General features: G+C 39.8%; 1 protein-coding gene across 3 annotated transcripts; it reads right to left on the bottom strand.

The window, feature by feature from the left end:
* Positions 1-1,325: 1,325 nt before the first annotated feature.
* PM20D2 (peptidase M20 domain containing 2) lies at positions 1,326-25,766 on the bottom strand. 3 transcript variants are annotated; one of them, XR_010471863.1, is made up of 8 exons: positions 17,227-25,766; positions 17,005-17,153; positions 13,718-13,860; positions 10,669-10,823; positions 8,432-8,567; positions 6,577-6,712; positions 4,042-4,149; positions 1,326-3,260 (listed from the first exon to the last, which is right to left on the bottom strand). XR_010471863.1 is itself a non-coding variant. In XM_065059628.1 (7 exons), the coding sequence occupies exons 1-7, from the start codon at positions 17,677-17,679 to the stop codon at positions 3,034-3,036; spliced, it is 1,371 nt and encodes a 456-aa protein (XP_064915700.1). In that variant the 5' UTR covers positions 17,680-21,540; the 3' UTR covers positions 1,326-3,033. The 3 variants fall into 3 exon arrangements, 1 of the variants encoding a protein (XP_064915700.1); XM_065059628.1 differs by lacking the exon at positions 6,577-6,712 and having other exon boundaries at positions 17,227-21,540; XR_010471864.1 differs by having other exon boundaries at positions 3,122-3,260; positions 4,042-6,712.
* Between the last annotated feature and the right edge of the window lie 476 nt (positions 25,767-26,242).

The raw sequence follows: 26,242 nt of genomic DNA, 5'->3' as shown, positions 1-26,242 counted from the left end.
ATTAAAAACAGCTGAGGGAAGACTGCAGCTATGGTAACTTAAACATGTCAGATATTTTCATATACATGTGATTTATGAGCACAAATTACTGTAAATCAAAGTGAGTTTTATTCCCACATGAAATAAACTTTTCTGATATACAATATCATCATTTAATCCCAAACTGCTTTAGTCCTGGACCTTAAGAACATGTGTTCTGAGACACAAACTGGAATTACCTTGCCTGGGGAACTGCAAGTCTCTGTCTTCCAGGATTCAGTAAAATTAAGCAAAGCTCACCTGATCTAGTGTTGGTGATAAACCCACCTCAAACTGGAGCCTGGACCAGGTTTACCTCCAGAGAGCCCTCTCAAGTACCACTCCTATTATTCTACAAATTCTAACGTGCTTTAACACCTAAAGCCGCCCTAAGATTATAAAGACTAGCATTAAGTATTGTGAGAATTAATGCTTTTCAAATACAAAAAACCTGCTCAGTCTCACAGACTGAAACTGAAAGCTTACAACACCCTCACTCGTAAATAATCATACCAAACTAAGGGAAAAGATAATTTAAAAAAAAAAAAAAAAAAAAAATCAACTTTGCTATTAAAATGAAGTCTGCAACATCTCAATATTAATCAAAGGGCAAAAAAATTCAGTCACAATTAAACTGCTTCATTGATATCAACTCATCTTTAATCACTGCTTCAGTTTTGGTTTAATTCCAGCAATGGCTACAACAAAATGAAGATGTGCTTTTAGTGCAGAAATGTTTATTTAAATTATCTTAGACATAATGCAGTCAACCACCAGCTAGTCGGGACAAAGAGAACTGAGAAGGCTGTAACACACACCAGCTTGTAGGAAACACAACCCTGCAGCACGTATTGCTGTCACTGGGATCCCAGCACCCCATCTCAAAAACAGCAAAGCAAGAAGTTAAGCCATTCACACAGGGGGAAAGAAAAAGCCACATATGCTAGGGAAATTAATAAACTAGCTTGTTAGCCCAGTAGAACTTAAGGAATTGTAACTGTCTGAGGACTGGTAAAGGCTGGGTTTAAGGTAAAATTTACAGAGAAAGTTCCTTTCACAATCTTTGGACCAAATTTCAGCTGGATTTAGTATCCAACTTACTATCCTGGACATACCTATATCTCAGAGTCCAACCCTCATCTGTTTCACATGCTCATCTGTCAAAACTGCCTGCAAATAAAAGCAAGGATACTGGGGTAAGCAAGGACCATCTTGTAACCTGGAATACTTATGGTCATCCTCAACTCTTCAAATAACTGGCTTATAAAAAATTAAAAAAAAAAAATTAAAAAAAAACACCACAAAAATCAAACCAAAACCACCACAAAACCAAGCTTTAATTCTGCCTCTTGTTCTTACAGAAACTGATAAAGTCACTTTTTTCCAAAAACACAGAGCATTTAATGTATGAACAGATAGCCTTGTGTCCTATTACTACAATCACAGATGCTGACTGATCAGAAGGTCTTAAGCTGTCAAATTATGTTGTCTACGTTGTCTACATGACATTCAAACACAAACCAGCCCTAGTCAGACTTTTTCTTCTAGGAAGGGAAAGACTCAATAGAATTCTTTAACACAGACCTCCAGCTGCTATTTAAGAGTGTGCACAGAAACACAGGAGGAGTGCACAGTTAAACCAAAATACGGAATCTGTTTTTTCCAAAATTAGAAACTGAATACAGAAATTATTAAAATACAAATTCTGATTAGAATTCTGGAGTTTACCATTTAGAGACTGATGCTGTTAAACACAATGTTTCTGAAATTATTTTCAGTATTTTGACTTCCTGGGAATAGTTTTGCCTGACTTATTTTCAGAAGCTTACTATAATATCTTTGCTTACAAAAATGTTAACCAGTAAGCTGCTTTTCACTCAGTCTGTCCACTGACTCAGCAATTTTTATCTGAACAAAGGACTGGTTCCTTATGTATTCATATGACCCTTTAATAAGCTAATAAAAAAATCCTAACATGTTTGGATGCACAGAACACTACCTAGATAAAACGTGCAACCCTGTTTCTGACAAGTAAAATAGTAAGGACTAAATAGACCAGCCATACAGAATAGACAACTGGCAAGACTTTAGAGATCTGACGCTTAGGGTATGGGAACAAACAGGTTTGAGAAGCCAATTACTGCACAAGCAACTCTCAGTGCAAGCTGCTCAGAGCTTACTACAGAGGGGTGCACAGAGGCAGTTTAAGGTTACCTTCATTGTACCACACTCGCATCTTTGTGAAAAAGATTTCTACTTGTTTAGCTAAATTTATACACATCCTTCAGGTCAGGTAAGCTAGTGCAACACTCTGTGTGGACACTTGTATTGCTCTAGAGTAGGGCTTAAAGGTGCACATGCATCTTCCTGCAGTAGTTTAAGTGTGTTGATTGAGTTGCTTTCCAGTTTTTTGATCAATGACTTCTCCAGAACACCTCCAAAAACTATTAGAAGGAAGGTCAATGCATTTCAGGACAATCAGCCTTTACAGATTGCATTTTCATGCAAATGGTTCTCAGCCTTGCTAGAAGCTACTGTTGTCAAAACCAGGCATGCTTCCAAAAACACACCCTTCTCTCCAGAGAAACCAGCTTGAGTTCTAGGCCTTTGTCTTGTCCCAAGAAAAAGTGACTGGCCAGAGAGAAATGCTTCATAAATCAGATTCAGACTACAATCACCAAGTGAATAGTGCTTATTTTAGAACAAATATTTCCATGTAAATGCCATATTTCCCCTATAAGTGATATTGCTATAACAACACAGAAAATAATTGACAAGGGATCTAAACACTCATTTATTCAACACTGCAACTGAAAGACAATATATTTGAGCTCACTCTCTCCAAAGTTCATTACCATATTGAATACAGCAAACATTAGTTACATGAAATAGTGTCACTGCTTTCAAAAATGTGCAATTTGCTTTTCCTGAAGTCCAAAAATATCAGCATTTCTTCAGTTGTGTTTATCCAGCCCCTTCTAGGGATTCAAATACAGCATCTCCATTATGTCAATCCTACTGAGAGAGGATTAATGAAGTATAGTGTGAGGCACATGCTGCTGTGCCAATGCCAGATTCTTTGTTAGGTTCTACTGGATTTATTTGCCCCTCTTCTTTTAGCTTCACCTGTCTGAAGTCTTCCCTGACTTCTTCTAGCAGACCTGGCTTGAAAATGACATCCAGTGCTGTCATTGCCAAAGCTTTTGCTGTGCGCAAAGTGTAGAACTGAGCATTCTGTGACCCTACAGAAAAAAAAACACAGCTCAGATTACTAATATGAGATACATACCACCAGCTTACTACATAAGGCATATTTTATAAGATCTTCAAGTTTCAATTGCAATAACAGGTTCTTAAAAATCTGCTTCCATAAATGAAGCATGTCTATTTTCTGATGCCTCAAACCAAATTTTCACATGCAACTTCCTGTTACTAATGTAAACAAGTAAGACTGAAAACAGGAAAATGAGAGTGCACATTTTCATTTTTAGAAAATGCAATTTTATATCATTATTATACTTCCAGAGTATTATGCTTTAGGAGTTAAAATTACTTTATCTTTTGGCTTATGTTTAGAAACTCTGAATATGCAGCTAAGGAATAATCCTTCTGGCTAGATGGTTTAGTGAAATCAGGCTTTTAGTAAAAGGAGTGGTCATCCATCCCATATACATTAACTTTAAACGCAAAACCAGAAATTCTACATTTTCCTGCAACTCTGCAATTAACTATATTAATTATTTCAGGGTCTGTACTCAGCTCAGAACCCATCATATGCTTGAAGAAAGCAACTTCATTTCTATGCAGGTTCTCACATGCAGCCACTTTCTGATCTAGTACTGACACTTTCATACATTTAATACACAATAGCTTTGAGTACCATAGATGCATGTAAAAGCTTTAATTCTCTAACTGGAAATATTTGTAATTTCTAGACTTGCCATAGTGAAGAATCAGCAACCAGTTCTTACAATGTATAAAGGTTCCAAATATAAACCTCTAACTCTTTTCACTTCCACTCACCTGCAGCTTCTGTGTACTGCTCAGTATGATTCAATGCATCAGAACCAATATAAAAATATGGATGAATCCCAGGGACTACAAATGTAACATTTCCAAAGTCTGTGGAACCTAGAAGCAACACAGAAGTTTTCTTAATGAACAAGTGTTGAAGAGTTTTGAATGCTGTAAGAAAGTGTATGATAGATACTATCTCCAGCCCGTATCTAAAACAGAATATCCTTTGCCCCAAATACCGAAATAAAACCATTACTAATGAGTCATTACCCATACAGAAATAACCCATCGCCAAGATGTTTTCCCTAACTAGCCATCTTCAGAGGCTGCTCTCCAGTGCCCTTCTGATCAATAATCAGTTACTGGATGGCAAGAAGATATATCAACAGTAAATGGAATAGAAACATGCTATTTTTTTTATCAAGCATCTCCTGATAGTAAGGTGTTAATTCAGAACCAATGAAAGCAGCAAATCTTGGAGTTGCAAACAGTCCAACTATTTTCCTGTTACAGCCCTTAGAACCAGGCCAAACAATTTCCACTTTTTACCAGTATGCAAATATTCCGCGTTAGGCAGGGGACTCTGAAGTAGGAACAATCTTTGAACAAAAACAGACCAAGGACGACTATTTTTGAGTTACAAAAACATTAACAGCACAAGCACTCTTGAAATAAGATCAGAACTAAACTCCAGACAAAACACCAGTCCTCTGTAGACACAAAAAAATTCTCAATAGCAATGCTGCAAATTTTAATGATGATTCTTTCATGCCTGACTAGCTCCTTCAGTGTGTTAGTGACAGTATCTCAAAGTATAGCCTTATCTATTTAATGATACCATTCAGAAGTAGTAGATCCTTCACAGTAAATCATCCAAGAGTTTGCAACTACTTCCTGATTGCCACTCCCCTCTCTCCCCCCACCAAACAAGCAATCTACTCAGTATTTATTAAAATGACATTTAGAAGCTGGAGAAACCAACACATCAGTTATTGTGAAATTCAGATACTACGGAACACATTGTTTCATAGTGGGAAAAATAGGGATTGACAAACTAAGATATCAATTAACTTTCTTTCAAGCTGATCAGAACTGCAAGTTTATTTGCTTAGCAATGGCATATAAAAATGACTGTTCCAAAGATTGTATATTATTTGTAACACATCAGGTGTCCTCCATATCATAATACTTCCAGAAGAGACACTGCTAATGCCTTAAGACTTAAATGATTGGAGAATATAGATTTTACTTGAAAGCACAGAGTTATTAAAAGTGAGTCAACAGAGTCTACATTATGTGCTCAAAGAGGACAAGACTAGCTTGCTATTTGCTCTGCCTACAGACAAACAGAAGCAGCAAGGGTTGTCCAAATAAAAGTTTTTTCCCATGAATTTAGTATGCATTTGAAGAAAATCCAACTCGTGGCACAGCAACACATTATTTCAGTTTTCAGTAGTCTATACTATCAATCTGTTCTTTTGTCAGTCTGGAAAGACAAACTAGAAGTCTAGAAGTTCTGTCTACTTCAGACTAAACCAAAAGTTCTAGACTTGTCCTACCAAGCACTAATACACAAACTGCTGGAAAGACTGTGTTGGCCTTTTTCCCTGCTCTCACTCAGAAAATGAAATATTAGAAATTTCAGTGCATCCCAGCTCTCAGTCATATAATTCCATTTAAATTTATATCCATATCCAATCTACTACCAGCTTACAAGTTATTTTTGCTGAATATTAAGGGATTTAAAATTGGTATTTTCTAGTAAGATGGAGAACTTCCCATGCCAAAATTCAGGCAGCTGTTAATTAAAATGTGACAGTCAAATTCTCCCCTCTTTAAGAAAAGATGTTATGCCCTTTAGTGATGATAACCTAGTGGAATGTTTAAAACTCCCAGTGTTCCAGTGGTTTTCATACAAACATCAGGAACTGTATGCTTACTAGAGATGTACAGATTGGGATAATTTCTAGCAGCATAATTGCACAGTTATCAGTGCAATATACAGCCGTGTCCACTATCGTCAACAAAAAGGTATTGGGAGCTCCAGTCTCAAAAATATATCCTGCAGCTGATACTGAGCCTTTTTGAGTAACTATGCACATAATAGAAGCCAGTATTACAACAAACACGAATGGAAGGGAGAATGCAGAAGATTCCAAGAAGCACCTAAATACAGGTCCAAGCTTCAAAAGCAGTATTTTCTCAACACACTGGCTCCTTCTTAAGACCATCTGTATCAGTCTTGTGCACAAGAAGCCAGTGACCCCCATGAAGGCTAAGAATAGAGTAAGTTATCACAAGCATGGGTGCCTCAACTAAGGCCTCTGCTTTGGGAGGTGATCCTTATCCTGCAGCAGAGCTACCCTTACCAGCAGGAGAAACAGCTCATGGCACCTGGTCAAAGGTAACTCAGATTCACATGATTTCACTCCACCCCGGCTGCGTGCCAAACGAGCAGAGCGTGCACGAGGCACACACAGGGCAGCGCGACTGGACAGACTAAAAGAATTCTCCGTAATGCTTAGCTGCCTAGAGCGATACCTGTAAGCAGACCGATACTAATACCCATGTAGAGGTGGCAGCGAGTACGCTCATCTGTTAACGACTTTTCTGCTGCACAGACATGGAGAAGCAACTGAGCTATCTTCCTTCCCTTTCAACAGAAGAAACTGATATCCTAAAAGAAAACATTGAAAACCATATGAAAACTAAAGAGAAATACAGGTCTTGAAAAAATGAGACAAAACACTCAACCCCTCCCAAAAAGGGCAGCATACAAAATTCTACTCCTATGTCTCTGTAGACTGTACTTTGTTATGACTCCTGAATCCTCACTGCAAAAATTCACAGAAACAGCTGTGGAAAGAAAATTCGGTAAAACCCACTGCAGTATGCAATAAAAGCATAATCGGTCAAGCACATTTTGATATTCAACAAGCCATTAAGGACAGGACAGACATATGAAGAGTTTCAGTTTAAGCAAGTTAATGTTTAGCATGTCATGTAAGTTACATATGAAAGCGCTATTAGAATTAGGTGTCTATACTAAATTCAAAGTCCTCTGAACCAGCAGGATCACCAGTATTCATGATCTTCATCCTTAATAAAACAGCCTGAAGGAAGCAACTAGCAGAGCTCTGTAAAGTTTCACTACAGAAAACATTCTAAATAAGAATCCTCAGGCACTTTCTTAGGCTAAATGAGCCAAGTACTCTCCCTTGTACAACACCGAATAAAGAAAAAATATATCTGTCTTTAGTTATAATTTTATTTTAAACCTAAGACAATGAACAAACTGGAGAAAATATGCTAGCATTGCCTTAATTTGGAAAGGAAGTAAGAAACAAGAGAAAAACAAAACAACCCAGGATACCATTAGATATGCTGTCTCCCACACAGAAAAGTTTGGAGAATTCTGTCCCCAAAAATCAACACCTCAACTATCCAAAGATAACCTGCATTTAATATGGAGAAGATTAGTACCACAATCAAACTATTTAGAATAACATTTTTTTTTAACTGAAAACAATATTTTCCTTCCAAGCAAACAGAAAAGCCTTTAATATGAGTGGAGTAAAAGCATTTATGTATACAATTATGATCAGTAGTGAAGGCTATAAAGTACCAGCAGCAGTTTTAAAACTTGAACACAGCTCCTGTAGGAGGATTCTGGAAAAAAAAACAACTGTTAAGGGCAACAAGAAACCCACCTGAGCATTCAAGAATTCACACTCCTATTACCATGCCTCTGAGAGACAGCGTGAAAGTGAAATAGTTTGTGACATAGTCAAATCTGAGAGGTAAACACCTACTTGCATGTTATCCTTTGGAAAACTAATCTGTTCAACTCATTAACTAAAATTAGAAACAGAGAATCATCTGTTAATGGAAAGATTTAATTAGGTTCACTGAGATGCCTGAACTTCCACTTAAAAATGCATTCCAAAACTCTCTCTTAAATGTTTACATGTAAGCTTGAAAAATATTGTTAAACAAGGTTCCTAAAAACCCAATCTCATCTTCATCCATAGCATAAACCAGAATTCCATATATCAAAGCAACAGAATGAACCACAATTCATTCCACATTCTCATGTTCTCAGTAAGACAGTTCTTAGCTTTCCATCCTTTCATCCCTCTCCCCAACTAAACTGTTTATTTCTCAAAATATTTACAGAAATATCAGAAAATTATTACTGCTTTCCATGCTTGCTGGGAAAATTTCTCAGCTTCTACAACAAATACAAAAACACAGGTCAGAAATACGATGCTTTTACAGAGCTTCAATTTTCTCATTTGGCTCTTTTCTCCTAACCTACCACTATCCCATTATTTTATAAGCTTAGATTTATCAGCTCTTAAGTGTAAGTCATAACAAAAAAAACAGATTTAATTACCTGACAAACCATTCAAAATACTGTCTTCTGATATAAACTCTATTCCAAGCTTCTTTCCATTCTCCTTGTAAACTTTCTGCAGAATCTTATTTGGAAGCACATTGTAGTAGTCATTTTCACCACCTTTGATTTCCACCTAGACAAAAAAATAAAACCCAAATGATTAGCTATTTTTTACCAACCTAAGTCAGCATAATGCAAACAATTTAAAGCCTGGTAAAGTTAAATATACACCCATACTCCAAGCCCACATGAAAACAGACATAAGTGCTAAGTTTCTTTCAAAATATAACATTCTGCCAAGTATTAGCTTTGATGAAAACACAGCTGGTGTTCTGTCAAGCTTGCACTAAACAGCCAAATTGCAGAAGCATGTATTTTACAGATAGCATCTCCAAAAACAGCAAGCAAACGTTTCCTTTAACAGCTTCTAGTGTTTTCCACTGCAGGCACTATTAAACTAGTCAGAATTCGATTAAGTCTTTCACCAAATCCTATTTTACTATTTTTCTTTAGAATATTTCCAATAACTACAGCCACATTCATAAAGTGACTTCACACTGGCAAGGAGTTTGAAAGCAAATGTAAAAAACATACCAATGACAAGTTTCAAAAGAGGTCTTAACTTTCATTCTGCATAAAGTACACTTTCTGAAATCCTCTTCTAGCTACAGGGAAGGGGCCCTAATAGGAAAACAGCATCAAATGCCTCAAATAGACCTTAGAACTCAGTAGTTCACATTCCTATATGCTATACCTATTTGTTCTGATGATCACACACATGCTTTTCACAGCTGTGTTTGCCATCAGCCTGTAACTACAGACCAGGTAGAACGTCCTATCTTAGTAATGCATTGCAAGGGAATGATAGTGCTGGAACCAGCTACAGGTGAGACACTTCCATTTATTAAAAGAAAAAAGTGCTAACTGAAAAAAAAATTTTAAAAATCACTTAATTTGCCATGTTTGGATGCTACATGAGCCTGCTGCTCAATTGCACTCAAAGGAAACAGAGGGATGCTCCAGCTCACCAAAACAGCTGAAGGTCACTTCTATATTGAAGGGCCAGGAGGAGGATCTTGGAAATCACAGACTGGTCACAGACCATCCTACCCTCAAGCTCCTGGGGAGATTATGGAACACATAAATCCTCCTAAAACCCATTGTCCAGGCACACAAATTACAAGGCAACTGTGAATATTCATCAGATTCATGGAAGAGGAGATGGTGCATAACCAAGCTTAGTTTTTCATGGTAACATGTCTGGCTCACTGGGCACAGAAGAGCTCCAGGCTCAAAGTGATGATCAGTGGCACAAAAATCCAAATTGCCTATTATTTGTGGCATCCATCTGCAATTAATACTGGGTGCCATTACTTATTAAATATCTTTATTCCTGAGGCAGACAACTCCTGTGAGACCACGCCTGGTGTGTTATGTTCAGTTTTGTGATTCTCAGCTCAAGACTGGAGCAAATCTAGGGGAAGGCTGATGATTAGGGTGCTGGAGAACATGACATACAGGGAAAAGCTGAAAGGACTTAGCTTGTTGAGCCTTCAGAGAAGAACATTAAGCTATCCAGAGCTACCAGATGGAGAGGGTAGAGAGAAGACAGAACCAGACTTCTAGAGATGCCCAGTGATATGAGAGGCAACAAAGGAAATTCCTATTAGAGACTGCAGCATCACAGAAGTTGTTTGAAGCTGGAAAGTACCTCTGGAGGTAACCTTGTCCAACTCCACTGCTCAGGAGGATCACCTATAGCTAATTGCCCAGGACCATATCAATGCAGCTTTTCACTATCTCCAAGGATGGAAACATCACAATCTCTCCAGGCAACCTGTTCCAGTGCTAAGCCATGACAATATAAACATCAGGAAAAATCTTGTTCACCATAAGTCTGGTAGAGCGCTGTTGAGAGGCTATAGAATTTCACCCTTGGAGATACTCAGAAGACCATGTGGCACTGAGCAATCTGTTCTTAACTGCTCCTGCTCTGAACAGAGCTAGACTAGATGACCTCTGGATGTCTCTCCCAACCCAGATTATCCTGATTATGTGGCATTCTATTTATAAAACAAAGGTTTCTTTCAGGACATAAAGCAAGCAGTATCATTGACATTCTGATTTCCTTCAGCTGAACATCAGGCAGATAAATGCCATAAGCTTTGATTTCCTATTCTGGCCTACCTTATGTCCAGCATAATAGAAACACAGAACCACAAACAGATTCTTACTTTGCATCCTGTGGCTAGTGCTGCAGATCTGAAGCAGTTCTCGACCTTCTCTGTTAGAACAGCAAGATCTTTCACTGAAGGGGCACGCAAGTAAAATTCAAGTTCAGTGTAAGAAGGAATGATGTTAGGTTTCACACCACCATGTTTTATTACACCTGCAGAAAGAGATAAGTCATGTTATCAGTTTTAAATGCAAATGCTTGATCTTCAGCCCTGTCATGAAACTCCTTGCTCAACAACTAAATATGTTAAAGAAAAAAAAAGAAAAGAACAGTATGCGGATGAAGTTTCTTCATGACAGGTTAGGTGGAACTAGCATTTGTAATTCATTCCCTGAAATTCAATGTATCAGTCAAAGTAATCCGTCTGTCTTTGAAAAAAGTAAAAACTGTTATAAAGGCTACCTTGGATTCTAACTTTTAAAGGTTTCCTCAACTAGAATGCTTCCAACTTATGCTGCCAGCTTTGAGAGAAACTGAGTAAGTTGTGTTTCCCAGGAATACTGGAATATGTGTATGTTGCAGTGTCCAGAACATTCATTAGATTCCTCCTAGTAATTATTTAGAAATATTGGGGTGTATAATATATAAAATACCTAATACTTAGCTATTTCAACAACAAAAAAACCAACTGCATACCTTATTTCTATATTATATTCCCACACATTAACAGCACATTGCTTTCAACAGACTGCTTGTTTCCCTGGCCCCCTACCCTCAATAAGATAATGTGGAGTAAGATTTGTTTTCTACAGAACCTGAGAAACTACCTGCCTTAAATGAAAATACTGCACAAAGTTATGGATGTGTGTCACTGAAGCCTGAGAAGACAGCACTACCAGGATGCAAACAGGCAACAAGCCTTTACTTTTAGTGCATAAATCCTTTATGACTTTGAACTCCCTCTCCTCAAGTAAAACCTTTCCAGTTTCAAACACAGTCAAAGTAAAGTGTGAACTAAGCCACCATCAGTACTAGCCCATAACAAAAGGAACAGCTCAGATAAGGAAATCACAGACATCACAGAAAAGGAACCAGCAAGTCAGCCAGTAAGTAATGATGCAAACTTGCATGACACATAGCATGTCTGCCCCAAATAGCTCAATACTAATTTGTCTTCCAAGACATTTGTGAATGGAACTGGATGGAGTCTAAGTGTATGTCTACATTTAGATTTCAAAGTAACTGCAATATGGACTGGACATCAGATCTGGCTTAAAAAGTAGGCTGCCCACACACTGCTAATAGCACCTAGCTCACCCTGCTTCTAGACGGAACCTTTTAAAATTTTTAACAGCCTGTTTGATACAATTTCTTGAACATAAAAATCTACATTTCTATTTTTCAAGGGGGCAACATTTATTCCACTCATAAGCAGGGAAGAAAGAAACTTATTAAATATTAGACAAACACAAATTTACTTTGTTCAACTATATGAAACATTGCTTAGAAATTCTAAACTGCAACTAAAGGAAACCCACTAACAAGAACTGAAATAGTTAACACTAAGATTTTTAGGATCACTTAAGTCAGCCATGGCTGTTACTGCAAATCTGCAACACAAGACCTCCGTCACACTGTTTTAAGGAAAGTATTCCTAAAATTAAATCTCATTCATGCTGCTTATACCTTCCCAGAAGTATTTTAAATATTTCCATTTTGAAAAATCAAGTTTATGACAGTTGTATCAACACAGTAACATAAGTTTTACTATGGTTCAGGAAACATTAACTCCAGGAAGCCTGTTTACATACTTAGGTTTTTGTCTACATTACTCACGCAGCCTTCAAAAACTAAGATAGGAGTAGTTACGTTATACAGTCCTAAAATTACATTCAGCCCTTTGAAGGCAACTGCGAGGCTGATGTGGCTCCCATTGAAAATGTGTTTGACACCACTGGCTTAGATCCAATAGCAGACTTAAGCACCTCCCATCTTAAACCGGCAACACGAGTTTCAGACACCAAAACTCCTAAGTGTGTGCCCTGTTTCCTACAGAGTAATAGGATAGAGCTAAGGCTGTGCCCTCTGTCTAAAATTCACTTGGGTATGCTGCACAGCAGAACTGCAAACATCTTAATCTACAGTCAAAAGGGTTTTAGGGCTTCCAGGCTCTAGCCAGGTATCCTGGAGAGAAATACAGGCATATATTATACAGCACAAGCAGCCAAGACATTTAATGTTCATTGGCTTAGAACTTCTGGAAGTGTTATACACTTGTAACAAGATTTCTAAATAAAGTTCTACATTCCTAAGACCTGTAGAGATGGCAAAGTTTCTTAACTTCAACTTGGAAAAAGTTGTGTTGGGTGCAATAAGAGAAACGAGGGTTTATGGCTAAAGGGCAGCTTCCATCTCAACTTCTGAAATCTTCTCACTGTACAAAAAGAAATGCATGATGTTGAAGGAGTACAAGTCAAGCTTAATGTTTAACATGTCTTATTGCACAATGATCTTTCTACTTCAAGGTCTGCTAGATATTAAATATTACAATCCAGTGCACATCTAGTTCATCAGGGTACTAGCCAGAATTACAGGCTTCAACCATCACTTGTTTTTTGTACTTCACTCTAGACTACTACACTTTCCCATAAATAAAAATGCCATCTAATTAATGGAATGTGTACTGCAAAAATGATGTAGTAAGTAGTACTTCATTTTTCAGAAGCATTTAATCTTACACTTTTGCAAAAACAAACTTTAAGGAATTCAAGGCCATGTACTGAAATAAACTCAGCTTTTTTTTCTTTCTTCATTTCTGAATTGCAACTTTAAGTGCAAAGACTTAATTTGGCTAGACTCTACCTAGGCACTCATCTCCTCTTTTGAATCTGACCCATATGCTTATTTTCAGAAGTTAGTTCTGCACAATGACATTATTTTAAATATTACAAACTATTTAAATAAAATGGTGCTATTCAATAATATTTGAAGTGACTATGCAAGTTTAGTGCAATAATGCAATAGTTTAAATTGTAGAATTTTCTAAGTTAGTATTTCCACAGCCTAAATTCACACTTGCGGGACATTAGATTTAACAAAGATCTCACCATGAACTCTCCAGGTCGGTTTCATTTGCTGTCTTAAAACAGACAGATTGTTGTATGCAAGAACAGCAGCATCTAATGCATTAACTCCTTCCCAAGGATAAGCAGCAGCATGAGAAGCTTTTCCATAGTATTTCACAGTCACACTAGGAAATAAAAGGCATTGCTTATTTGTTTTTTCATTCACTGAAAAAAACCCTCTAAAACAAAAAGTTCCTTTTGTTCACACAAGTGTTTGTTATTTAAGTTTTGTGCAGCAGAACACCAAACAGTTTACCTCGCACTACAATGTTAGGAAGTTGAACTGTCTTGAAGTACAGAAAGATGCTGAAAGACTTCTAGAAAAATCAACAAAATTGAACAATATCAAGAGCCAATCAGGCAAAGGAGGTATCAGTAACATACCACTATATAGCCCTTTCTCAAGAAGCACAAGTTTCACATACTACTTAAATGTCTCCAACACTTTAATACCTCCAAACTGTTCTGAGACTTAACGTTCCTAACATTCTTCTCAGAGGATAAAAACCCCCTTTTGTCTGATTTAAAATTACAAGTTTTTTTATCCTAATTCTTATCAAATGCCAATAAAAATGTGTAGAGTATGTAAGACAGCAAAAGCACATTACTAAGATTGCATACAAGCCATGTCTAAATAACAGATGCCAAGCTTTAAAAGCGCAGTAAAGGCATAGCCTAGTACAAAATACACATTACCATGCTACAGCAAGGATGCTCTTTCCTTGCGCATCTCAAAAATGCTGGCAGAAGGGCTTGCATCAAGAAAGAAATCTAGTGCAACCCCCAACTTTGCTGAAGCCCTGAAATACCACACCTAAACATTTCAGTAAGAATTCATGCTTGGCTTCATCTTCTGAGAGCCATTCATGTTAGCCTTAATAAATAATATTTCAAATTTTATGGAAAGCCTTTACATAATGGCCAAATATTAAAAACTGACAACTACATAAGGCATTACTAGTTATCAAACACACTAATACTAGAGGTTTTTATCAATACCAGAGATTTTACCTAAATCTGTACTCAACACACAGTTCTTTACATAAAATACTCCATCCTAAAACTCAGTTTCCCCCTGAGATGCACAACCCATCTCTTACCCAGCTAGGACTGGCCTAACATCCCTCTGTCTCACACAGATGCCAACTTTGCCACTTATCCTGAACTGACCCCTCACGCTCTGAGCCACAGCACAGCTGTAAGTTAATACAAGAACTTTAGTACTGGAGAGCAAAGAGGGACACAATGGAGCGGAAAATCTCTCCTGCTACTGCCTGCAATCAAAATTAACTATGCCCTTTTCCATCCTCCAAGAAAACCATACATCCCATTCCGTAAAGTATGAGTTTTACTTAAAATTTATTATAATTATGAAATCAAGATAACAAAACCTATCTATTAACATCCCAAGAATTAGACTGCAACCCTTCAAATCAGCTCACAAAGAAGGCAAGGCAGATCCCTGGATATTCTCCAAAAAAAAAATGGAGGGAAGGCAAAGTAAAGCAGAAAGTCACGATGCAACAATATTTTTTTTCGCCCCACAGGGAACACATGCTTCTTAAAAGTTGTTTCAGCATTCCTTTCATTGTAATTCTGTTGGTACACAAATGTCACTTATTCTTAGGAAAAATCCACCAGATTTTCATGAATAACAAAACCCTAAGCCAGTTTAAGAATATTAACAGAAGAATGTGGATCCTGTTTGACTAACAATAAATAGAACGATTAGGCAAAGGATAAGCGAGTAACAATCAGCAAATTTTGGCTTGTATTCACCAAAGTTATCCCAGTACATCAAGTTTACTTCTGGCACAAGCCAGTTACAGAGCTTGCAGATACAGTAATACTAGCAATTTAATGATCACCAGTCCTTTAATTCCTTGGAAATAACCAAAGGATCAGCTACAAGTCATCAAAACAGTCTTTGTACCTTTGGAATCTCATAATCACATAAATCATGACATAAGCTGAGTATATCAAGTTTGAGGTTGTAAGCTGTTTCACTCAGTACTTCAATTCCATGCCTGCTCTATTATTCACAGTTTAAAGGCTCCCTAGGACTTGCATCCTACAGCAGACCATCACCTCTGAAGGGGTATTTCCAAATCTTACTGTATCAAGCTCAAAAGGCTATTGCAATAGCTGAAATCAACAGAAAGACAAAACTGTCAATGAAAACACCTTGAAGATTATAAATATTGCCTTAAGCTACAGCAACCAAAAGCCAAGCTGAGGTAAGTTTTGATGGTGATTACAATAACCAGTTAAGACTTTAGAAACACAAGGATGGAATATAGCAGAGAGCTAGCTAGATAAGGAAGACTAAGTGCTGCTAAGCTCATCTGCCTTACCATAGAACTCTGCAGTAACAGAAGCAAATTGCCCACCAGGAACAGCACTGACAAAGGCAAAATGGCCAATAAAATCAAGCATGTAGAAGCTGAAAGTAGCACAACCAAGATAAAACCAGGTCCCAGTACATCAAGTGAGAAATGGCTGGAAAACCAGCTATTTAAATATCATAGAATTTAATCAGAGATAGCCAAACTTAATACTTGGAAAACACTGTTGCACTGGAGGGAAGTTACCAGAGGAGTCTCTGCTAGTCTCAGGCTAGCTGACAAAAACCACTGAGTGATGGTATGACTGCTGCCTATACTTACACTGGGGGTAAACATAAAAGAAAGCCAAGAACTACTTTGAACAAAAAAAGAAAGCTGATGTGAGAGTTAATAGATATAAAATGGCCATGATTAAATTTAGGTTGGAAGTTAATAAGGATTCAAACAGCAGTCAGGCTTGGCTGTCCAGGTCTTCCAAAAGTGGCAGAGAAAACCTGAAGCAATTTTAAAAGTTATTAAAATAAAATGCGTACAGAGGACTATGTGACCTGATATCCAGGAAAGCAAGGAACTACGATCCATGAGACTCCCTGCAGTTCCTTAAAGAAAAATATAGAGAGAGAGGGGATAATCACACACATGTTTAAAAAGACATGCCTAGAAACTTCAGAATAAAGACTGGATTTTTGGGACACATGCAAGATTGTCTCAGAGCAGTCAGGGATCTTTAACACTAGGCTGAACATTTTGGAAGAACAGCTCGGAGTGTCCACAACAGTGACCTGGCTCCTTAGCTGACTGCGGATACTGCTTTATCTGAAGGGCACCTGCAAGGTCTCTGGCCCCACGTCCAGCTCCTCTTCTCGGGGAGAGGGAAAAGGCTGATAACAAGCCAACCCTTTCCACCTGAACCTACTCACTCACTCGTGCTCCGCCACATCGGGCAGGTAGGCTGCGTTTTCCTGCGAGGGGTGTGCCATAAAAACCACGTCCAGCCCGTCAAATGCTCCGGCGTTTATGAGGTCGATTTTGCCTCCCCCTTGTTCCTCCGCGGGCGTCCCCAGCACCGTGACCTGCAACGCAAACGCAGAGAGTCAGGCCCGAGGGGGCCGAGGTCACCACCTCCGCCCCGGGGAGGCCTCTCACCTGGACACCGACGGGCGCCGGCTGCGGCAGGCTCTCCAGGGCGGCCTTCAGCCCCAGGGCGGCTGCGGCTCCCGCCTCAGCAATGAGGTTGTGCCCGCAAGCGTGACCGATGCCGGGCAGAGCATCGTACTCGCAGAGGAAGGCGACGCGGAGCGGGCGGGCGCCCTGGGGGGCGGCCGTGCCCCAGTCGGCGCGGAAGGCCGTGTCCAGCTTGTAGCGCGGCTGCACGGCCCAGGCGGCGCCCGGCAGCTCCCCACTGGAGAAGAAGCGGGTCATGGTGTCGTGCGCCTGGCGCTCCTCGTACGCCAGCTCGGGCCGGCTCCAGATGTCGCGGCTCAGCGCGCCCAGCCGCGCCGCGTTCAGCTCCACGCTCTCGCACGCCCGCTGCTTCAGCGTTTCCAGCGCCGGCAGCGCGGCGGCGGGGCCGCCCTGCGGCAGGTCCTGCGGCCTCATGAGGGAGCGGCGGGGCGACCCTAGCGACACCTGCCCGACCGCCCGTACCTGTCCGCCGGGGTGTGAGGTGAGCCTGCCGCTTCGCCCCTTTTATAGCCTCCTCGGCGCCGCGGGGCATGCTGGGAAGCGTAGTCCTTCGCCCCGGCGCGGCCCGCCGGCGGCTCCCGGCCAGAACTACCCGTCCCAGAGCACACAGGGGCCTCCCCTGGTCCCGCCCGAGCCGCCAGAGGGCTGCGCGGGCCCCGCCGCGGGACCTCCCTCAGGCCGTGCTGCGGCTGCGGCTGCGGCGGCGCGCCCGGTGGCGCTTCATGCTCCCGGCGGCTGGGCTTTGCTGCTGACTTAACACGCGTCTTGCTCACTCATGTATTTACCATCAAAACAAGCTAAACTCAGGCGTCGCCTGCGCTCCGTGCGCCGTTTCCCAGAAACTGCATTCAATATCTGCCATAATTGCAGCGCTTGGAAATTAAAAACCTATTTTCTCCAACATCTCTCTTTTTTTTTTTTTTTAAACTAGAAGTCCTGTCCGCATGGATTTTGTTTTCTCCTTTACCTTTATTTGGCATTTCTGAATCGCAGCCCAGCGAGAGCAGCTGCACAGTGCAGCTGGCTGGGTGGTGGCGGCTCCAGGTGCTCCCCACTCGTGTTAAGCCACTTCCACCGCCTTTGCCCGTCCTGTTCCTGCACCTGTGGGGCACATGCCCCGTCCAGTCACAGCCCTGGACCCACAGCGACTGGCAGCAGGGGGACTTTGCTCATGCACAGCAAAGCTGATGCCATCCACAGCACTGCACGCAAAGCACGTAGGCTGCACCTTGGCATAGTCCATGTGCAGAAGGTTCAGATCTCTTGAGAAGCCTTGGACTTGCTGCCTGCCTGCCTCCTGGCACGTGGGCACTCAAGTGCTGTCCGAAAGAGTCCACGCAGTAACCGTCTGTGGCTTTGCTGACTTTCAAAAAGAAATTGTGATGATCAAATGCACTTCTTTATTTTTTCCTGAAGTTGTTGTGCAACTTGGCATTTGTTTAAAATCCCATGTGAACATATCACTAATGATGGTTTATCAGTAATTGGAATGGGCATGAAGTACTCATCCAGAGTTATTATTAGATACAAGCCAGATAGCAGGGACTCTGGCCAGATGCAGGGACCTTGCCTATCTAACCAAGTCAACAAAATGACAATTTTGTATTAATTGAATGACCAGAAATTCACTTTTTGTTCATTTTAATAATGGATTGTCAACTATGTCCTTTCTCCACAGCTTTTCTGTCACCTGGTGCCTTGACATATTGAACTGCAGATCTCCTTTTCATGCAGAAGATGAGGTGATCCTTTTCCAAGTGACAGCCAAACCCTACATGACTCTTGATCACTCCAAACAGAGTTCAGGCTCCTGTGCCTTGTATTTGTCACGAGCTATTTTTACTCTTGTGACCCACTCTGGCAAGGAACGTGGTTGTGGTTGTGGCTGGTTCTGTCCCTCCACCCTCAAATCCTTCCAAGTAGAATAAAACCCTCCACCCAAAAATGTGCACTGAAATTCCAGCTACTTTATACATGCAGCTGGGATTTGTCAGCAGTTGAGGGGGCACATACTCAGCAAACAGGTCATGTAATTCAGGTCTGCTTGCCAAGAGATTTCTAGGAGTGGAAGCCTTTAGCAGCAGTCAGGGTGTTCCTGAGGACAGTGCCAGCGTGCTTTAGGAACAACCACTCTAGGCATCCGTCAAACTCAACCATGTTTGCACTTGTAAAAAGAGCTGGGTCCCACTTTAAGTTTTAGTGAAGGAGGGAAAAAAGTCCACACATTTTTTCTTCTGAAGTACCTGGTTCTCTGTGGCACCACTGTTCACTATATAGTTTCATATTTCTTCAACAAAAATGTGAGGTCCTGCTCAGGCTGCTGTACTTTTAGCACAGATTCATCCTGTACACTGAATAGCTTTATATGCCTGATCAGTAGTTTTGCACCCAATGGTGGGTGCTTTCAATAGTTTTAAAGTCTGCAAACTGGAAAAATGAACACTGTGACATTTAAGTGGCTTGCACATGTTTCTTCAGGAGGATTAAATCTACTGTGGAGACCTTGTCCATTTGCTCTAACAAAGCAAGAGCAGTGTCGTGGGTCATGGTTTTGTGAGGAGGAGGAGTACAACAGGGGGAGCCCTGCATTAGGAGTCATAGATGTTTGCTGATGGTGGGGAAAAGGTGAGAATCAGATGTGAACTCTTGGGCTCCATTTCTGTGCAGAAGAGGAGTATCTTCCACAGACCACGAATTCTTTTGCCTCTCCTCCAGCCATCACCTCCTTCCACTAATACCCTCCCAGTTTGCATTTGCTCCAACCTGGGGTGCTTGTTACAGCACCTCTTACCACATACACACATTTCTAGTCTCCACTTCTCAGCATCACCCAAAAAGTACTGCTTTGCCCTTCCAGACTCCAAGTTGATGTTTGCAGTCCCATCCTCCTCACCTAATGGATCCTAATTCTCCCATCCAGCTCCCTCCTCCTGGATGTATTCTCTGCCCCTACTGGGCACCAGTCTCTCCCTCCCAGCTCAGTCTTTGCTGAAGACAATCCCAGTTCTTTGCCCAGCCAGCCCAGGTCAGCGCTCCACTTGTCTCCTGTCCCAGTCTCCCTAAAACTTATTTTCTTTACAGCTTTCGAAGTCTGCTCTTCTACTTTTCCTCTTTGCTCCTACCTCTTCTGTACTTTTTGTGCAGTTTCTACTCATTTGCATCTGATGCAGAAAATGCCCCGTGTGGTGCAACCTGTGATTTGAAAATGCAATTTTTTGGCTGAGTTAGTTTTCTGCCAGACCACTGAAGGGGCTCTGCAAGGGGTCAGGTGAGAGCAGCCAACATAGCCCACTCCAGAGGACATGCCACCACATGTCCAGGGTGATTGTGACACAAAAGGCAAAGCCAAAGTGGCCAGCGCATGGACTGGTTCTAGTCTAGGACTGGCTTAGGCCACTTTGGCATTACAGCTGAGGGTGTCGAGTCCCAGAACCGCAGCTGAGCCTGAGCTAACGGGCACAGGAATGGCGAGCAAATTGTGCTGTGGCAGCTGCCTCTGAACAAACCAGCTGCTCAGTCAAAGGGCTGAAGAAGGAGCAGAGAGTGCACGGGAATGCAGGTGTCTGAAAGGGAGACAAACTTAGTTCTGGTTCATCCAGGGAAAATTTACAACTCATGGAGAGAGGCTAAGTTACTTTTAGGGATTATGTTATCTGCTCCCAACTTGCTGTTTTCTTTTCCAACTGAGACATCTCCGAAGACTAAGCAAGGCCACCAGATTTTTTTTCTCTGTCACAATTGAAACAGTTCTATGGCTTCTGAAATCAAACCAAATTAGGAAAGACAGAGGAAAAAGTGTATTTTTATTCATAAGCAACAGATACATGCTAAATGAGCCTTCTATTCCTTTTATACAAAGTCCTTGCCTCCCTAGCCTTGTTCCTGTTCTGTCTCCTCCTCAGCATGTGTTCATTTCTTGTGTTGAAGAACTATCAGGTGTTTACCACAGAGATGTGATAGTACCTATCAAATCAAGCAATAATTTTCTTCCTCCTTATATTAGAAAACTTCATTTGACAGTTATTACACTACCACTATTTTTATCCTACTTTAAGAGAAGGCACCAGTCTTTTAACATTTTATGCCCATTTGAAAAAAAACATTGAATGTCACCAGTAGGAAGAAAATATTTGTATATAGTTTCTTCATTTTCTGTAGTCTGTGCCTTGGGTTATGATTATGACAATATTGTGTTGTATTTAATCTAAATTATAAGTCTACAAAATGAAAAACATGTATCCAAAACATGTTGTTCTGGTCTACTAGATTTAGGAAAGAAAAAAAAAAAGCATTTTTTTAAAAGCAAGGTCAAAAATACTACACTCATGTTTTGATTGTGCTAAACGAATTATAATGCAGTATTAAACTGTTAAAAAAAAACATTACTATGTAGAGGAAATACAGTCCAAAAACCATTGTGGTTCTTTGGGAAAAACAAGAATTGCATATATATTTATTTGTAAGTAAACAAGAACAAACTTTGCAGCTACTAATTCAATTCATATTCCTGGAATCAAGTTGTAAACAAATGCTTGTATTTTTGTTTTAGAGGGTGGATGAGGTTCAGTAGCTTTCCATTGGTCTAAACGAAGGAACATCTGTTGTGGCCATAAAAAACTCGATGATCAAGTTTACCACATCCCACATTAGCAACATTAGGCATTTATGTTGAAATCCAGATCAGATTAAACTGAGTGAAAGTTTTGCTGTTAAATTCAGGGTGGCCTGGATTTCAAGCCAAAATCCAAAGCTTTAAAAACAATAGCACAGTGAGTATTAAAAACAAAAGTAGGCTGTTGCTGTGTGTAGGTGCTTTACACTGACTTACCTAAAATAACATTCCAGTCTGGTTTACAAATAGCTTTATATTAGGAAGTATCTCTCAAGATGTACAATGCTCTGGAAGTGGCTTGTATGTTTAAAAAGAAAGCATGCTAAGGGCTTCTTTGGTCAAATGGTAATATCAATATCAGCTTAGAGCAGAAGAATTTTAAAGATCTTGGGAAGAGAAATGGTTTAAGTCATTGAAGCATATTGTCTAATTTAACCATCAAGGATGCCACTACATCTTACAGCTTTCTTATAAAGGGAAAATAAATGCAGTACAGTTGGTTTCAGAAAAACAAAGCCTTCTCCTTGAGACACATCATTGCCACTACTTAAGAGTTAATCACAGTGTGGCCAAAATTTCATTGTCCAGAGTAGACTGAGTCAGAAAATATGGGGTTAATGTTCCACTCAGATTTGGTTACATTGTGTACAAAATTTGGGATTAAATCTGAAATTTCTCACACAGCACATCTGCTCCTCAGGACCTGTGTATTAGCTGTTTGACTTAGTGGCTAAGACGTCACCATTTGTCCACATGCTGTGAACCTGTACCCAAAGGGACAAGGTAAAAGCCGTGCTCAGAGCTCAGATACACATACTGAGAAGACAGCTGTGGCTATTTGAGACGCCACCACCCCCAGCTCTTTGTACCTGCCAAAGAAGCTTGACCCAGCTCTGGTGGCAGAAAGGGACACAAGTGTCCCTGAGCTGTTCCAGTGCAAAATCAAAGAACTTAACTCAAGCTGCCCCCACCCCGCCTGGCATTTTATGCTTTAAACACTGGACCTTGTCCTGAAGCAGTTTAGAATTATGTGTGTTTGCAGTCTGCTGACTCGGCTGCGTGGGTGGTATCCTCTGGGAGAGAGGCAGTAATATTTTAAACCAACACAGTTATTTTCAAAACAATTGCTTTTATGCACCATTAGCCACAGAGGCTGGTATAACCTTTGCTAGCTTTAGACTGGTTTAACAAAATAGTGCTCTTGTATCTGCTGCAGATTTTCATTTGCACTCTGAAAGCTGCAAGAATGCAGCAAGGGCTTAGTTATATTCTGTATTTTTGCTGGTTTTGTTTTTCTATCTGGAGTGCGATTTTTTAACAAGAAATATTAGTTAACTTCAGGAAAACTTTAAAAATTGCCTAAGTATTGCCAATTAGAGCAGGTACCTGTTTAAAAGACAGAGATAGATAGACTTGCATTTCTTTCTTTGGTTTGGCTCTCTGAAGAGTTAAATAAAACTTATCAGCTATTAGGGGGCTCCTTGAAGTTTGCACAGCAGAATGTAAACAGAGAATTAATCCTCTGGTGTTACTGATATCCACTACTCTTAACAAGCAAAACTGACTGCTTGTGCTCTCTTCTTTGGTTTTGTACCAGCAAGAAAAGCGTCAAATATCAAAGATCTTACCTTGTAGAAAAAGGCCTTGAAACCCACCCCCCACACATACTCCTCCAATAAAAAATTCCTGCCCGAACTATGCCCTTTTATTTCTTCCACTGTCAAATTTAAATATCTATTTTAACCTATAATGTGGTCGTCTATTTCACATTACAGGATAAGTAAAATGTTACATTTTTATCATTTCTATAGTAGCAGCATCATCCTGGTCATAATGCTATCCCAGCTTGAAAAAGTCTGTGGCAAAAATTACCTGATCACACAGATGTCCCATCAAGACACTTGATGCTAAAACATCTCCATTACTGGCCCTATGGGAGTTTATTTGTTATATTAGGGGCTTTGTTATTTGATTGTGTCTTAGATGCTTAGTTCCTTTCTCCATCTAAAAGGTAGATTTTGCTTATTTAAAGGCAGGTAAAATCAGTGATGTGTTTCATAGCATGACTTACTAACTCAGCTATAAACACAAAGAGAAGGGAAGGAAAAAGTGATCCTAAGATGCAAATCTTAAGTCTCTATTGCTGCCAAATATTATCACCTGAGGAACAAGCTTCCTCACCCCCTGGGAAGGACAGGAGCGTGCACATCACTAGTGCTGGCTTCTTTCAGCCCGGAGAAGAGAAGGCTCCAGGGAGACCTTATTGAAGCCTTTCAGTACTTAAAAGGGGCCTATAAGAAAGATGGGGACAGACTTTTTAGTGGGGCCTGTTGTGATGGGACAAGAGGTAATGGTTTTAAACTAAAGGAGGGGAGATTCAGGCTAGACATGAGGAAGAAATATTTTTACAATGAGGGTGGTGAGACTGGCCCAGGTTGCCCAGAGATGTGGTAGATGCCCCATCCCTGGGGACATTCCAGGCCAGGCTGGACAGGGCTCTGAACAACCCGATCTAGTTGCAGATGTCCCTGCTCATTGCAGGGGAGTTGGACTAGATGAGCTTTGAAGGTCCCTTCCAACCCAAACTGTTCTATGATTCTATGATTCACTGGCTGACTCACAGACCACTTGTGTGGTGGACCGCATAGTAAACAACCACACAGAAAACAGGCAGGCGGATAACGGTCAAAAATTGCAGGCACTTTGCACAGCATCATTAACATCCCCCTCACTACCTGTAAAATAGATAATTAATCCATCTCTATATTCATGAGACCAAGTGTTTTCCCTGTTAAATCTTTATACAGTTAACGAGAAAGTAAAAAACTGTTACACAAACCTCCACACAATTAATTGCTGCTCTCCTCTGTCAATTTTAAAAGTGGTTGATAATATTTTTCATATTTATGATAATGCAAATATAAGCAAAGAGCGAAAACCAGCCTGTGGTAAACTTTTCAAAGTAATGAAAAAATCTGATCTTTCCTGATGTTAAAATGGTCCTTTACTAACATACGTATGCCACTAGTTATTTACAATGACATTCTATGCTGTTAGAAATAAAGTTTAATTCTGCTATTGATTCAAACGAACCACAGTCAGGCCACAGCTTTTTTAGTCCCTTGGAGGAAAAACGTATTTTGCAGCTCTTACAGATCTTTATTTTTAATGCACTGACTCTTTGAAGCTTTACAGCTGTTTATAGACAGTATGAATTTGTGGGTTAAACAGACAGAAGAAGACAAAGAATTCAATATTCAATTTTCTATTTTTTCAATTTCAATGTAAATATAGATGCGGGTTTTTATCTCATTAAGAATACATGGAAGCCTCTAGGTTGTTTCCTATGAGTATACTGTTTTACAGATAGACAGCAAAATTGTGATATATTTACAATCCACAGAAATCTTAAATGGATTACTTCTTAAGGCATCACGAATTTCTGTTAAGTACTTTGTTTTGGATTTAGTGGTACTGAGGATCTATTGAGACAGCAAACAAGCAGCTTACTGTGTCTAATTGCAAATCTCTTTACCCCAAAGCTTTTTTGTTATTAATTTTTAAAATGCGAAGTATGATACATTGCATAATCATAAATACACTTGTATTAAGTGCTGACATGTTCTGTAATACCGTAGGAAATTACATTAAAAAGAGTCATTATTTTTGTGTCTATTACTGAACAGATTTGTACTGATCATGCAAATATGAATACAAGTCTTAAGGGTGTTCATTAATAATGATTATTTGCTTAAGGTATTCATTTCAAAACAAGTATTTGCAAAACCATAATTTATCTATCCACAATGGGAATACACAAAGCAATAGCATGCTGCTAATAGCTATTATAACACACAATGATTTTTTTTGGTCTGTGTTTCATTTATGTGCTATCACAAACTTCACTAAACACTTACAGAAAATGTTTGCACTCACCATGAACTCTCCTGGGCTTTCTGCTGACAAGAAGATGTTTACAAGTATAGTGAATTTGTAGGTTTGTTTGAGTTTATATCAGCTTTCTGGAAAAAAAATAAGCAGATAAGTGAAAAAGGAAAAAATATATTTGTCTGCAGGACTATTAAAAAGAATCATGTTTCTAGTTTACATTATCTGAACTCTGCTGACCTAGTGCATGTGACGAGCTCACAAGAGTGCAGTTGGTTTTCAGGTCAATGTAACACATGCAGAACTTCTGGAGTGTTTGTGTCATTTGATCCTGTGCAGTCATACATATCACTGTGAAATGAAACAAGTATGTTTTTATATTTTCTACATTTGAGGAAACTAGGACATCCAGTATATCCAGAGAGCTGTAAAAATACTGGAAATTGCAAACAGTTGTGGTGAAACTCTATTACTGAA

This window comes from Columba livia, chromosome 3 (genome assembly GCF_036013475.1).
Source record: "Columba livia isolate bColLiv1 breed racing homer chromosome 3, bColLiv1.pat.W.v2, whole genome shotgun sequence".
Classification (NCBI taxonomy): domain Eukaryota; kingdom Metazoa; phylum Chordata; class Aves; order Columbiformes; family Columbidae; genus Columba; species Columba livia.
This window is presented reverse-complemented; position numbering and strand designations above follow the sequence as displayed.